We start from the raw sequence: 16,852 nt of genomic DNA, 5'->3' as shown, positions 1-16,852 counted from the left end.
TGGACCTGTTTGTGTACCCTCAGATACAAGACTGGCAACCCAACATCATTTTTCATCAAAATAGAGTTCCGCCGCCTTGGTCAACGGCTGTTCGCAAGTTACTGGATAGGAAATTTCCCAGTCGTTGGATCGGACGCGGAGGAGTCATTGCCAGGCCAGCACATTCATCAGACATTACGGCGCAAGATTTCTTCATGCGGGGATTCGTGAAGGACCGCTTGTATGCGACCAAAGTGGACGATATTCCCATGTTGCGACATCGTATCACTAATGCGATTGTAACAATAACAGAGGAAATGTTACAAAGAACATGGCAAGAAATTGAATATAGATCCGATATTCTTCTTCCTACAAATGGTTCACATTTAGAGGTGTATTGATAATAAATAAATAAATTCTTTCAGGTGCTCTACAATGTAGTACATTTGTCATTGTCGTATCTAATATGATTTTTTTTTATCCTGGGTCCTTGAAATCAGGAAGGTTTGAGTGGAACACCCTGTATAATAGCCAGAAGCGGGCCAACGCGTTACTGACTTTCTCAACTTTAGAAGCTCTTCTGAAATTGTAACCTTTTTTTGCTTTTTGTGTATTTATAGTCGACTACAAGCGGGCATGCTTCCCCATACTGCGTGTGGCGTTATATTTGTGTCGGTTCGATGGTGATGGTTGTCCCAGTCTGGTTGACATCGTACAGCGTCCGTCGATCGCAGCAACTACGATCTGTAAGTGTTAAAAACAAACTCCTCGCTTGTACAATAGACTGATATCAGCGTATCGATGGAGCAGCACGCCGAAATGTTTAAAATTGAAGCACTGGTGTTCGAAGTCTGTCGGTCTTCTTTACTTCCAACACACAGTGACTGCACCACTCGGTACCGCAACAACTCCCTTGATCTGAAACAATTAACCAAATATGCTTCTCGTGTTCGCAAAAGGCTGATAAGCTTACGCGAGCTTGATAAGTGTAGTTCTTATGCCCGGTTTGCGAATGACTGTTCAGGCGCAGCTAATAGGATATCTTGGATTATAAAGTCAATCACTCAAGCCGATGCCACATCGTAGTTTTGCGAGGATATTGATTTAGTAATTAATGCAGCGTCGCCAAGGCGTCGCTACGGTGTTAATTCAACAACTAAAACAACGTAATTCCATAGATAAAATACTTTTAGGACAACGTACAGAAAGCGTCGTATTTCGGTGTAAACTTGATGTTCACTGTTAATAAAATCACTAAATCATCTTTATCATCTGCATTATCTCAAGAAATAGTTAATTTCACAATTACGCAGTAAATTTCCATTAAATGACGTAGCCGACACGAAGCATTAGGGTTATATTGGAGTTTATTGAACTTTGTAATTATTTAAACCTGCACTGAAAACACACCGATCTGTCATTCAGGGTCTTGAATCTATTTGCATCAGCGATTCTTACATTGACTACAGCTTCCGACAACACGGCGTAACTGTAAGTTCTTCGTGATCGCGTGTAGCTGTTTCCTACTCAAGGCAAATAATAGAGTTTATGTCGGCGGTTGGTATATTGCTGTGTCCTTTGATGTTCGTGACGATCACAGATCAGAAAGGCTGAGTCCCAGCGTTAATGAGGTACCACACGATTTAATTTTCTTTCACATATAATAACTGTTCCGTTGTCTGGCTAAACCGTAACTGTTATTTTACTTCAGTTCGAAATTCTGACTAGTACGTCAAGTCGATACTGGAAAACTTTTAAAACTTCAGATTGGTTTGAAACAATCTAGTTGCATTCAATAGGCTTACTACTATTGCGAAGTCTACAAGAGAGACTGAATTAACATCTCCATTGCAGTGTTACATTGTAGTCGCAGCGAACTTACAGCTCGATGTGGCTGCAACTCTCTTCTTGGATAAATGTTATCTAAAACAATGTTCAAATGGCTCTGAACAAAATGGGACATAACATCTGAGGTCATCAGTGCCCTAGAACGTAGAAATACTTCAATCTAGCTAACCTAAGGCCATCACACACATCCATGCCCGACGCAGGATTCGAACCTGCGACACTAGCAGTCACGCGGTTCCGGACAGAAGCGCCTAGAACCGCTCTGCCACCGCGGCCTGCAAATGTTATCTCTGATCTATTTATAGTCTGGGCTTTAACCTTCCTAATGAATATATTTTGAATTATTTATTTAAAGTTTTAGGCTTCGTATCATCTGATAGTCTTTCATTTAGTCCGCTCTTTATAACAAACGTTATTAGTTACATAGTATTCCTGTTAGTCAAACTTGCAATGGCGTTAATTTTGTTGTGAGTAGCTCCCGTCTACGTCAGGATAACTACATTTGCTATTCCTTTTACTACCAAAGGGCTTTCATTAAGGAGTTCCATATTTGGGGCGATACACATGGCTTCCATTACTTCTGAAAACATCACATCACGAAACATCCCGGAACCGCGGGACTGCTACGGTCGCAGGTTCGAATCCTGCCTCGGGCATGGGTGTGTGTGATGTCCTTAGTTAGGTTTCAGTAGTTCTAAGTTCTAGGGGACTTATGACCTAAGATGTTGAGTCCCATAGTGCTCAGAGCGATTTTTGAACCACGAAACATCAGTCATTTAGACTAACCGTATATTAAACTGGAATGAGATGCGTTTCACAGGTGACAGTTGCAGGTAGGAGCAGCTTCGCGGCTACCCACTCTGCCTCGTCGGTACCAGCTCCATGCGTGTCTGTTGCAGGGCTCTTCAAGCTGCAGGACCTGGTCAAGTCGCCGCCGGTGGTCCGCACCGAGATGTACATCCGGCAGGCGACGCCCACCACCTACCGGCAGGTGCTGCGCGAGATCCGCCAGAAGGAGATCTACAAGCTCATCGTCGACACCAACCCCAAGCACATGTACAAGTTCTTCAGAGCGGTGAGTACCGGCCGGCTGCAGAGCATAGTTTCCATTTAAGTGTCCTACATTTAACGCCGTGTATCTCTTAAACCGGTTGGTTTCAAGAGGCACCGTGTCGAAGATTTGTATAGCTTACAGGGAAGGTGGAAAAACATCATCTTCCAAGTCAGAAGGCGGACTAAAGTTTGTGTTGAGAGATCATGACAGACGGTCATTTAGGCGTTTATTTAGAAATGCACGTAATACATACTCTACTTTGATGAAATGGCATGGCACTGAAGAAAAAGTTTTGAACACTGGTCTAACCTGACTCAGTGAACAATGAATAACTAAACTATCTGTAGTTTGGTCTGTACAGTATTCACCAAGAATTATTCAACAGTTCGCAAGATTATCAGTCTGCAGACACTGTCCGATCTCAAAAATCGACAAAATTTCGGAATTTCTAGCGATATTTCATGAGTGCTAATAAAATCGGAGTGGTTACGTCGCGTCATATTCCTCTTCAAACTACATCATCACAAGACGTTTCGATCTATCCGCTGGGATCTGAAAAGACGCGCAGCTAAGTCCTGTATACTGGGAGGGTAAAACTATAGACTCGCAAAATTACTGACCGATATCCGTAACATGGTTTTCTACAGAATTGTTGAACGTATTCTCAGTTCGAATATAATAAATTTCCTAGATACGTAAAATCTTCTGCTCAGAAATAAGCACCGTTTTAGAAACCATCGTTCGTGTGACGTTCAGCTCGCCTTTTCCTCACATGATACCCTGTGAACTTTGGATCAAGAGCTACAGGCAGATTAAGTATTTCTAGATCTCCGAAAAGCATTTGTATCGTTGTTCCACTGCAGACAGTTACCGAAGGTACGAGCTTAATAAACAGGTTATCAGGTATCTGAGTGGCTCTAAGACTTTTTAAGTAACCTAATCCGGTACGTTGTCCTCGACCGCAGCAGTGGAGAACAAAAGCAAACTAGACAAGAGTATCGTCAGGATTTGGCGTGGGAAATGTGGCAGGACCGCTCTTACGACTCTTATTCCCTGTATGCTAAATAATCTCATGACAGGGTGAGGAGCAATCTGCAGCTGTTTGCTGATGACGCTGCGGTGTACGGATGCCCCAGACAACATCCCAGGGTGCCCCAAAGAGCTACAACACCAAGAAGAATCGCTTCTCGGCTTTTGGCAAGATCAATGCGTATTTTTTTAATAGATAAGGATTAAGGATAAGGAAGGGAACTTTATTTAATTTCTATAATAATGAGTCAGATCACCAACGAGTGCGATCTTTTTACAGTTCTCAATACCTTTCACCCTCACTGAGACAGATTCCGATTCATTTATTTTACGATGATTCCTGGTTCTGAGAACCAAATGCTTAGTCGACAAGTAATACGATGAATCCTTATCTCTGTTGTAAACTTCACAAATCTGAAATGTCCGATAAGCGATGACATCACGTGGGTTGAAATTATCTAACCCTTTCACTTTATCGACTTTTGGTCCACGTACAAGATCAACGGTGACCCAGCCGTTACCGTGTTCATTCGTATTCTTGTTAGCGAGAGTGAAGTTCAAAACTCCAATACAAAACACCGATGACCCATGCAAGATGACTTGGGCGCCTACGTAACTATTGGTAGTAGTAGAAATGTTGTCTATTGCTTTATAAACTGTAAGACGCGAACACCTACTTCGCTGGATGTCGTCGTTGAGTGACCGTAACAGGATACAAGATGACGCAGACAAAATTCTTAGTTTGCGTGATGAATGGCAGCTGCCTCTAAATGCAGAAAAAATGTAAGTTAATGCAGATAAATAGGAAATGTTCAAATAAATCATTAGTGTTGCTTGACATATTCACGTTGATTAAACATCTAGGAGTAACTTTCCAAAGCGATATGAAATGGAACGAGCATGTGAGGATTGTAGTAGGGAAGGGGAATGGTAGACTTTGGTTTATTCGGAGAATTTTAGGAAAGTGTAAAGGAGACCGCATACAAGACACTAGTACGGCCCATTCATTAGTAGACCTAATGCTTGGATGTTTGAGATCCACACCAAGTCAGATTAAGCGATATCGTGGCAGTTCAGAGGCGGGCTGCTAAATTTGTTATCGATAGGTTTGAACAACATACACAGGTGAATCGGAAACTCGCAGAGAATCCATGGAGGAAAGGTGACGTTCTTTCCGAGGATGCGGGAAGGCATATAGGTAGTTGTTTTTCCCCCGCTCTGTTTGTGCGCGGACCTGGAAAGGAAATAACTAGTAGTGGTATAGAGTACACACCCCCACGGACGGTGCAGAGGTCTGCAGAGGACGTATGTAGGTGCAGATGTAGATCTTTTTCAGGATTTCAGTGCTGTCCCTGGATGGCTGAAAATTGTCAAAAGACAATGCCACGTTCGCTAATGGCTATTTTCATACGCTTTTTCGGAGAAGTGGAGCTATTAAGTAAACATCTTTTAGCTTCTACTGGTGGACCATCATAATTGCGTAAATAATGAAACCAGATACTGTAGAGGAAATCCTAAATACTATTGTCGTTGTATCGATCCGGTTGCCTTGGTAGATGATGATGATCCTCAGTCGCCGTGGCTGGGTGTTTACTTCCGTGATACCAGGTGCTCACATAGACAGAAGCCCGTTATTTATTTATTTATTTACACGTCAAGTCCCGTAGGACCAAATTGAGGAGCAAATCTCCGAGGTCATGGAACGTGTCAGCACATGAAATTACGACATAAAAGTAATAACAGATAAAAATTAATGTCTACGAACCCGTAAAAAGTCAATATATAAGTTTAAGTAAACGCAATCAACACTACAATAAGGATCAGCTTAATTTTTCAAGGAACTCCTCGACAGACTAGGAGTGACCCATGAGGAAACTCTTGAGTTTCGAATTGAAAGCGCGTGGATTACTGCTAAGATTTTTGAATTCGACTGGTAGCTTATTGAAAATGGATGCAGCAATATACTGCACACCTTTTTGCATAGGAGTTAAGGAAGTCCGATCCAAATGCAGGTTTGATTTCAAATTTTCGTGTCGAACAATCACTCATTTCTGATACCGTTCGAATAGTGAAAATGGCAGTATTAGGTCTTTGAACAAGATCCTGAACGTGGGCTTTCCACGGAAACTTACTATCTATCCGAACACCTAGAAATTTGAACTGTTCAGTTTCACTAATCATATGCCCGTTCTGTGAAATAAAAACGTCAGGTTTTTGTTGAATTGTGTGTTAGAAACTGTAAAAACTTACTCTGATTTAGCGCTAGTTTATTTTCTACAAGCCATGAACTTAGGTCACGTACTGCACTATTTGAAACCGTGCCAATGTTGCACACAACATCATTTAATAGCAAACTAGTGTCATCAGGAAACAAATATTTTAGAGTTACCTGTAATACTAGAGGGCATATCATTTATATAAATAAAGAAGAGGAGTGGCTCCAACACTGATCCCTGGGGCACCCCATACTTGACACTACTGCACTCAGACACCACATGACAGCCGTTATCAACATTGTGAATAATGACGTTTTGCTGCCTGTTGCTGAAGTAAGAGGTGAACTAATTGTGCAGTACTCCCCATTCCGAAACCTTTTGTTTAACCCATCCAGTACATCACAGAGAAAAGAGAATACAGCATTTTCAGTTGTTAAACGACTTCTAAAGCCCAAATGTACATTTGATAGCAAATCGTGTGATATGAAATGATCAATTATCCTTACATACACAGCCTTTTCAATAACTTTTGCAAACATTGATGGCATAGAAATAGGTCTAAAATTATCTACATTATCCCCTTCTCCTTTTTTATAAAGCGGCTTTACTACTGAGTACTTTAATCGCTCAGGAGTCTGGCCATTTCTAAAGGAAAAATTACAAATATGGCTAAATACATCGCTAACATGTACAGCACAGTACTTTAATATTCTGCTAGACACTCCATCATAACCATGAGAATCCTTAGCCTTCAGTGATTTAATTACTGACTTAATCTCCCTCTTTCTGTATCACAGAGGAGTATTTCAGACACCAATCTCGGAAATGCATTTTCCAAGAATGTTATACATGTTAATTCCCTGTAGAAAGTATATTTTTATTTAATTCACCAGAAATACTCAGAAAATGATTGTTAAATACCGTACATATATCTGATTTATCAGTAACAGAAATAATTTTACTACGAACTGACTTCATATCGTTGACCTTGTGCTGCTGACCAGACACTTCCTTCACAACTGACCATATGGTTTTAATTTTATCCTGTGAATTAGCTATTCTATTTGCATACCACATACTCTTTGCCTACCTAATAACATGTTTGAGTACCTTACAATAAAGTTTGTAATGGGCTGCTGTAGCTTGATTGTGACTACTTCTAACATTTTGATACAATTCCTGCTTTGTTCTACAAGATATCCTTATCCCAAAAGTCAGCCACCCAGGCTGCCTGTTACTGCTAGTACCCCGTTTAGAACGTTCTAGTGGAAATCAACTCTCAAAGAGCATGAGAAATGTGTTTAGAAAAGCATTGTATTTATCATCTATATTATTGTCACGATAAACATCCTGCCACTCTTGTTCCTTGACAAGGTTTAAGAAACTCTATCACTGTTAGATGAACTTTCATACATAGTTTGTAAGTAAATACGACATTGGTTTGAGTACCAAAGCCTTTTAGTATTAAAATTTGTGCATCATGGTCTGAAAGGCCATTCACGCTGTTACTAACAGAATGCCCATCTAGTAATGAAGAATGAATAAAAATATTGTCTATGGCTGTTCTACTGTTCCCCAGCACCCTAGTTGGAAAAAACACAGTCTGCATCAGACCATATGAATTTAGGAGATCTACTAACATCCTTTTTCGTGCACCATCATGTACAAAATTAATATTGAAATCACCACATGTAACTAATTTCTGGTACTTCCTAGAAAGGGAATCAAGAACCCCCTCTAGCTTGAGCAGAAATGCTCTGAAGTCGGAGGTAGGGGACCTATAACAACAATTAGAAGTTTAGTTTCACTAAATTCAACTACCTCTTCACAACATTCAAATACCATTTCAGTGCAGTGTCGTGATACACCTGTGGTCTCAAATGGAATATTGTTTTTTACGTACATAGCCACTCCCCCACCCTGCAAGGAACTCCTTGAGAAACATCCAGCTAATCTGTATCCTGGTAAAGGAAGCCTCCAAACTGTCAAATTGTCTAAGTGGTGCTCTGATATACCGATAATTTCATAGTCAACATCAATAAACAGTTCACTAAATTTATCTCTAATACCTCTTATATTTTGATGAAATATGCTAATTACTTCTCTATTTGGAAAAATCACATCCTCTGAAAGTGAGCCCTTAGTTAGAGGGACTTCCTTTAAGCAGGTATACCTATCAGCTGACTTCACTCTAAAAAAGGTGCAGCTCCAACACCAACCACTACAGGCAGTTTTCCATGAGTGACACCGCCACCACCGCCACCACCACCACCACCACCAGGATGCCTAGTGAAACCCAATCTCCTGATAGACCCAACTGGCACCACTGAGATGTGACCCACACCCTCTGCCATCAGCGCCCTCCCCAACCCCATGTTAACGCGCCTAACAGCCGCATTTAGGTGAGGCCGATCATGATGCCGAAACAGTTGCATGAAATGCACAGTAGTGCCACCAGTTTGAGTAGCTATCTTAACCAAGTCACCACTGACATCATATTCCCCGTCCCTATCGAGACTGTTCCCTGCTCCACCCACTGTCACTACCTGATCCTCTTTCGTAAAATTCTTACATAACTCCCCTATGCTTTCAGTCACCTGAGCCAACCCTGCACTAGGCTTCACAATGCTGGTGACCTGGTACTCACTCCTCAACACTTCCTGCAACTGCTGGCCCACTCCTCTACCGTGGGAACTACCTGTAAGCAGAACCTTCTTTTTGCTAGACTTTGCAACTAACCTAGGCCTCCTAATTGCTGAGGACTGCTGTAAGTTACCTACATATACGGCTACACGAGGCTCCTCTCCACTCAACTCTGACAGTTGGTCGTATCTATTGCATGAATGCAATCTAAAACTGTCTGAATACCTCCTCTTCCTATCTGCCTTCTTGCCATCTGCCAGTTCCCGTTCCCCACCACCCTTCACCTTCCTCAACCTTTCTAGTTCCTACTTGGCGCGTTGTAACTGCACCTGAAGGACACAGAACTTACGCTCTTGCTCCTCTATCAACTTATTTCTATTACAGATTCTGCCTTCCCAGGAGATGATCTCACTAAAATGACCACTGGCTTCCCCACTGCATTCCCCTCAACGAAAATACTTTGAACAAATCGCACACCGTAACCCACTACTCACAAACCTACGACAGATCCCGCACTTCTCACTCATGGTAAAAGTTTACAGTTACTGCGAGAAACTACGTCTACGTTGCCAAAGTTCAGTTAAACCAGTAGAACTATTTATAGAATTACAATAATGGTCTCGAAATTTCTGCCTACTAAGAAAGAGACTACATGTATTGATACTACTGCACCATAGCTAATACCAATACCAACTAAACTTCACAAAATTATTTGCTAAAACCAAAAAATTCAAGCGGCCACTGGAACACTAAACGAAGCTGAAACACTGAATGAAAATTGTACTGAAATATTTCACCAGAAACAATACGAAACGTCAGTTGAAAACTAAAGAGCGAAATTTACTACACGACTTAAACGCACAGAAAATTCTAAAAAACACAGCGAGCGAACGTTTCCAAAAGTTTATTAAATTGTTATTTCGCCACAAACGGCATGAAACACCGTTGAAAACTGTTAAATTTAATAAGCGCATAGCAGTTTGTCAGTAGTTAGCTTTATAACCTCTATAGCTGCAGTGCACGCCGCAAAAATGTAAACAAAATACTGAAGCGTGAGGGTTAGACGAACGCCGGCCAGGGTGGCAGAGCGGTTCTAAATGGTTCAAATGGCTCTGAGCACTATGGGACTTAACATCTATGGTCATCAGTCCCCTAGAACTTAGAACTACTTAAACCTAACTAACGTAAGGACATCACACAACGCCCAGTCATCACGAGGCAGAGAAAATCCCTGACCCCGCCGGGAATCGAACCCGAGAACCCGGGCGCGGGAAGCCAGAACGCTACCACACGACCACGAGCCGCGGACCCGAGCGGTTCTAGGCGCTACAGTCTGGAACCGTGCAACCGCTACGGTCGCAGGTTCGAATCCTGCCTCGGGCATGGATGTGTGTGATGTCCTTAGGTTCGTAAGGTTTAAGTAGTTCTAAGTTCTGTGATGACCACAGAAGTTGTGTCCCACAGTGCTCAGAGCAATTTTTGCTTAGACGAACGACGCAAGCACACTCACGAATAACAGACCACTCGAGACACAGGAAGAAAGACTGAAATTAATGAAATCCACTAATAAGTTACTTTTACAGCGAATATTAACACAGATAAACTTTAAAATAAGGTTAGCACACTGGACTCGTATTCGAGAGGACGACGGTTCAATCCCGCGTCCGGCCATCCTGATTTAGGTTTTCCGTGATTTCCCTAAATCGCTCCTGGCAAATACGGGGATGGTTCCTTTGAAAGGGCACTGCCGACTTCCTTCCCCGTCCTTCCCAAATCCGATGAGACCGGTGACCTCACTGTTTGGTCTCTTCCCCCAAACAATCCAATCCAATCCTTTAAAATAAGTAACTGACGACTGAAATTTTACAAAATATTAACGAGCAGTTCCAACAGCAGTGCAGCACACGCGACGTCACACCAAAGCATATCCTTTAGTCACCTGTATTTGTAAAAATACTCGTTCTTCGACATTTGTAATCCGTCACGGTCTTTTCTTGTACAAATACGACTTTCTAGATCCTTACCAACAATATTTCTTACCGCGAACCATTCGTGAATTGAACAAGTGACAGCGTTACATAAAGTACCCTTCGCCACACACTGTAAGGTGACGTGTGGAATATAGAGGGTGCTCAAAACTCTCTGAGAAGCTTGTAAGGGTGTTGCCGTCACATTCTGATGAGAAATAATCGTTTAGAAAAAAATTCGGTATGTTGCGTCGTTTCCGACTAAATCAGCACTGAAGTTGCCAATGAGGCCTTTGCACGCGCAAATTCAGGCGTCCCTCTATATACCGCTAGTCAGTTGTTCTGATAGCGTAGACGATAGCGCACGAGGCTCCGCAACCTCTGGCTCGGGTTCGATCCTTACTACCGTTCCATTACAGTTTTGGTATCTTTCGTTCGGTTTTAGGAAACCAAATGGAGAACACGTTTGATAACAGTGTCTCTGGCGGGCCGCTTGAATTTGCCCGCAATGCCCTGATTGTCTCGCTTTAATGCTAATTAGCGAAACGTATCGAATTCTTTGCTTAACAACTATTTTTCAACCGAACCTATCCTGCAACATCCTTACAAGCTTTGCAGACTGTTTCTGAACATCTTGTAGATATCTTGTAGATATTCTTCAATTCGTCTACTTATTAATTCCTCAATGTTCAAATCTGCTGACAGATCAGCTACTGTGACATACTTGGATTGAGCTACGGTTTTATTGTGGCTTCATCTTTGTCATTACTCTTAAACTTTCGTTCCACGAATCAAATATTTTTCATCTGGTCACTGGCCAAGACGGAAAAATGCCTGTTCAAAAAAATCCAGTTTCTCATATCGGTAGTGTTCTGGCTTTCATTCACGTTGAATACGATTCCAAATGAGGGTTTGTTGATCTTCATTGTTGCTTGATCTTTCTTGCTACTTACTGAATATGATTTTACCACCCTTAGCCTTGACTCAGGAATATTTTTTCAATCTGCAGTCGTCTTTATAGACAGTAACGTGGCACTTGAAATAATTCCGCTGCTTGGTGCTGACATTTACCTTCTCGGTAGGCTCTAATTGCATTCTTCATGACATTTATGATCCATAAAGCAGAAGTTCTTCTTTTATATTTTTCCACTTTCAATACAAAACAAAACAAAATAGTAATTTTAATACATTAAAATAAAAACTTTGGCTCTTTTCACCTATATTGTACTGATCCGATTCGCTGGAAGTGTGAAGGATTTTTCCCATATTAGCAGTTCTCCATTGATATCTCACGATATAATCATCAAACGAAAATACTACAAAGAACGAAACTCGTCTAGCTTGAATGGGGAAACCAGATGGCGCTATGGTTGGCCCGCTAGATGGCGCTGCGATAGGTCAAACAGATATCAACTGAATTTTTTTAAAAATAGGAACCCCCATTTTTATTACATATTCGTGCAGTACGTAAAGAAATATGAATGTTTTAGTTGGACCTCTTTTTTCGCTTTGTGATAGATGGCGCTGTAATAGTCACAAACGTATAAATACGTGGTATTACGTAACATTCCGCCAGTGCGGACGGTATTTGCTTCGTGATACACTACCTGTGTTAAATGGACCGTTTACCAATTGCGGAAAAGATTGATATCGCGTTAATGTATGGCTATTGTGATCAAAATGCCCAACGGGCGTGTGGTACGTATGCTGCTCGGTATCCTGGACGACAAAATCCAAGTGTCCGGACCGTTCGACGGACAGTTACGTTATTTAACGATACAGGAAGTGTTCAGCCACATGTGAAACGTCAACCACGACCTGCAACAAATGATAATGCCCAAGTAGGTGTTTTAGCTGCTGTGGCGGCTTATCCGCATATCAGTAGCAGATAAATTGCGAGAGAATCGTGAATCTCGAAAACGTCGGTATTGAGAATGCTACATCAACATCGATTGCACCCGTACCATATTTCTATGCACCAGGAATTGCATGGCGACGACTTTGAACGTGGTGTACAGTTCTGCCACTGGACACAAGTGAAATTACGGGACGACGACAAATTTTTTGCACGCTTTCTATTTAGCGACGAAGGGTCATTCACCAATAGCGGTAACGTAAACCGGCATAATATGCACTATTGGGCAACGGAAAATCCACGATGGCTGCGACAAGTGGAACATCAGCGACCTTGGCTGGTTAATATATGGTGCGGCATTAAGGGGGGAAGGATAATTGGTCCCCATTTTATCGATAGCAATCTAAATGGTGCAATGTATGCTAATTTCCTACGTAATGTTCTACCGATGTTACTACAAGATGTTTCACTGCATGACAGAATGGCGATGTACTTCCAACAAGATGGATGTCCGGCACATAGCTCGCGTGCGGTTGAAGCGGTATTGAATAGCATATTTCATGACAGGTAGATTGGTCGTCGAAGCACCATACCATGGCCCACACGTTCGCCGGATCTGACGTCCCCGGATTTATTTCTGGGGGGAAATTTGAAGGATATTTGCTATCGTGATGCACCGACAATCCCTGACAACATGCGTAAGCGCGTGGTCAATGCATATGCGAACATTACGGAAGGCGAACTACTCGCTGTTCAGAGGAATGTCGTTACACGTATTGCCAAATGCACTGAGGTTGACGGACATCATTTTCAGCATTTATTGCATTAATGTGGTATTTACAGGTAATCACGCTGTAACAGCATGCGTTCTCAGAAATAAAGGTATATGTATCACATTGGAACAACCGAAATAAAATGTTCAGACGTACTTACGTTCTGTATTTTAATTTAAAAATCCTACCCGTTACCAACTGTTCGTCTAAACTTGTGAGCCATATGTTAGTGGCTATTACAGCGCCATCTATCACAAAGCGAAAAAGTGGTCGAACTAAAATATTCATATTTTTTAACGTACTACATGAATGTGTAATAGAAATGGGGATTCCTACTTTAAAAAACGCAGTTGATATCCGTTTGACCTATGCTAGCGCCATCTAGTGGGTCAACCATAGAGCAATCTGGTTTCCCCCTTCAAGCTAGACAAGTTTCGTTCTTTGTAGTTTTTTCGTTTGACGCTTATTTCGTGAGATATTTGGCCCGGTCACGATCAGTGGAACACCCTGTATAACCTCTCCTGACATAAACTAATTCTGCAATAAATACTTAAGAAGTAACTAAACAAATAATCTCAGAGATTTGTTATTTGCATACAAACCTATTTTCATAGTAGAATATTTTCACGATTTATCATAAACAACACATTCTTCTGACAACTTTAACACAGCAATGAACACACCCCACAGTGTACTTTACTCTCCTTCTTATACGCCGAGTCCCAACAGTCATTGGTATATGGCAGTATTTCGTCTACCACTTCGAACTTGACGGACAGGACGAGATTTTGTGAAATTGATACGACTCACTTACCGTCCTACTTCAACCGAGTTCTCCCCACCTTTCCAGCATATTACATCGACTTTGCGTTGACACCTCCATCTCCAATTTTGTTGCTGAGCAACAAAATGGATTTAAATCATATCGTTCATGCGCACACAATATGTTTGTAATCAAAAACATTATAGGCAACCACAGAGAATTTAATATAGAACTCATGGCCTTTATCGACCTTGAGAAAGCTTTCGACCGAGTAGGAAATAGTGGCCTATGGAAGATTAATCCCACTCAAGTTAGGCACGGGAAAGATCCCCGTATAAATCGTCGAATGACAACTTATTACCACGAGGTCACTTCGACGGTTGAACACACACACACACACACAAGTACAACGCGCTTGTATAGACCCTCTATAGACTCCTTCCACCTTTCTGCTTTCTCTTCTTTGCTTAGCTCTGGGTTTCCATCTAAGCTATTGATATTCATACAAGTGGTTCTCTTTTCTCCAAAGGTCTCTTTAATTTTCCTGTAGGCAGTATCTTACCCCTAGTGAGATAAGCCTCTACATCCTTACATTTGTCCTCTAGCCATTTTGCACTTCCTATCGATCTCATTTTTGAAACGTTTGTTCTCCTTTTTGCCTGTTTCATTTACTGCGTCTTTATATTTTCTCAATTCATCAAATTCAATATTTCTTCTGTTACCCAATGATTTCTACTAGCCCTCGTCTTTTTACCTACTTGATCCTCTGCTGCCTTCACTACTTCATCCCTCAGAGTTGCCCATTCTTCTTCTACTGTATTTCTTTCCCCCATTCCAGTCAATTGTTCCCTTATGCTCTCCCTGAAACTCTGTACAGTCTCTGGTTTAGTCAGTTTATCCAGGTCCCATCTCCTTAAATTCCCACCTTTTTGCAGTTTCTTCAGTTTTAATCTACAATTCATAACCAATAGATTGTGGTCAGAGGTCACATCTGCCCCTGGAAATGTCTTACAATTTAAAATATGGTTCCTAAATCTCTGTCTTACCATTATGTAATCTATCTGATACCTTCTAGTACCTCCATGACTCTTCCACGTATACAACAAAGTGAATGCTATTACTTCCAAAATGTAAAAAGAAAATATATGAGGGCTAGGTAGAGGCGGAAGTGTTCCAAGGTACAACTCTCAACCCTACTTTTGTTTATGTCTTCATAACGAATGAAGTTACAAAAAACGAAAACGTGCTGGTTTATGTTCTCATCGTGACCTAATAACATTTGTCTGGTACATTTTTTTTTTTAATTTTCATTCTGAGCATTAAGTTTTTCGTGGTTGTCAAGATAAATATAGCAATTACACTGGTAGACGATTATTAACGATACTGTACGACGATTTGAGTCCCAGGATGAATGCTTTGTGCTTAATACTACAGAAACATTTCGCCTATTACGCAGCGGACGGAGTGGGAGTAAGCTCCTTTAAAAGCGATCTAGCTAAATGCTTGCCGAGAACATTTGCATCCGAGTGCATTAAAAGGCGCTCAGAAGTGAAGTTGCTCTCAGATTTGTGGTTCAACAGCTGCTCAGGGACCTGCGCCTCTTTCTCCCTGCATCTCACCCCCCACTCCATCCCCTCCCCAATACCACCGCCACCCTTTTTTTATCTTGTTTAAAAGTAAACTACTTGCGCTGTATTTTCGTTTCGCTTTCACGGGAAGCGGGCCGAAGCTAAAACGAGATCGGTTAAAACGCCGCCCGAGCAAACAGCCGGGAAAACATTTAGAGTCCCCGGGGCTGCATTCGGGCCATCCCGGAGACGCGATGCGATGGAGATCCTGCGGCAATGCCGCCGCCCACACCTCACCGTGGGGACCCGGCCGGCGGCCATTAAAAAATTTACCATTTCCTGGCCACGGGACGCAGGTCCGCGTAGCGTGCCGCCATTGCGCCTTTCCCACGCCGTTTCTGAATATTCATAGCGGCTTTAATTTCCTTTTAGTGCCACCGTGCAGATGTCATTAAAACCGCGACATTAGAACCTTTCTTCGTTTTTATCATTTTGAAAAAAAATGTCTCACGATTTCGTAATCTCTATACGCGTTGTAAAAGTTATTAACCGCGGAGATAGACAAACGCAGAATTAAAGAAGAATACTGTTGCAAGTCACACTGTGGATTTAGATGATATCGTTCTTGCAATTGTATATTTGTGTTATAGCAGGTGAGTCAGGGAAGAAAGGCAATAGTCCAGAGATGATGAAACAGCAGCTTACAGATCAGGACTAAGTTAAGAGTTATAATGGAAGCTGAAGGAAGTCCCAGACATTTGATCAAGATGCCTCATAGATTATATTTCAGTAAAAGCTGAGACTAGACAAACTATCAGCAAGAATAAATCGTATATTATAGAATGAAACAGGGATATGCAGTATTACCAAATTGTACAATATGTACATAAATTAAACCATTGGTGTCAATGTACGTCCCTTCTTTCTCTTTGCTGGTAAAGCATCGTCTGACCTGGAGTTCTGTCTACACTCATTCTTTGTATGTGATATTTCCGTAACGTTCTATGTTCTTCAATATTTTCATTAATATTATAAATATCTAGTTGACTTATAATATCATCGTTTCTTGTATAATATTTCCTAGTAACACCTCTCCCTTTTCTGAGAAATCTCATTTCTGCTGCTTGTAGTTTACATTTATGACGTTTCTTTAGGGG

The 16,852-nt window shown here is 41.5% G+C and overlaps 1 protein-coding gene across 1 annotated transcript in view; it reads left to right on the top strand.

Moving 5' to 3' along the window:
• The window catches only part of LOC126251146 (glutamate receptor ionotropic, kainate 2), a 1,402,037-nt gene that overhangs the window by 826,112 nt on the left and 559,073 nt on the right, over positions 1 to 16,852 (top strand). The window contains exon 5 of the mRNA XM_049951920.1: positions 2,727 to 2,902. Coding sequence (XP_049807877.1) covers positions 2,727 to 2,902 — 176 coding nt within the window. The remainder of the gene's footprint in view (positions 1 to 2,726; positions 2,903 to 16,852) is intronic.

This window comes from Schistocerca nitens, chromosome 1 (assembly GCF_023898315.1).
Source record: "Schistocerca nitens isolate TAMUIC-IGC-003100 chromosome 1, iqSchNite1.1, whole genome shotgun sequence".
NCBI classification, from domain to species: domain Eukaryota; kingdom Metazoa; phylum Arthropoda; class Insecta; order Orthoptera; family Acrididae; genus Schistocerca; species Schistocerca nitens.
The sequence above is the reverse complement of the archived record's forward strand: the minus strand, read 5'-3'. Positions and strand labels throughout refer to the sequence as shown.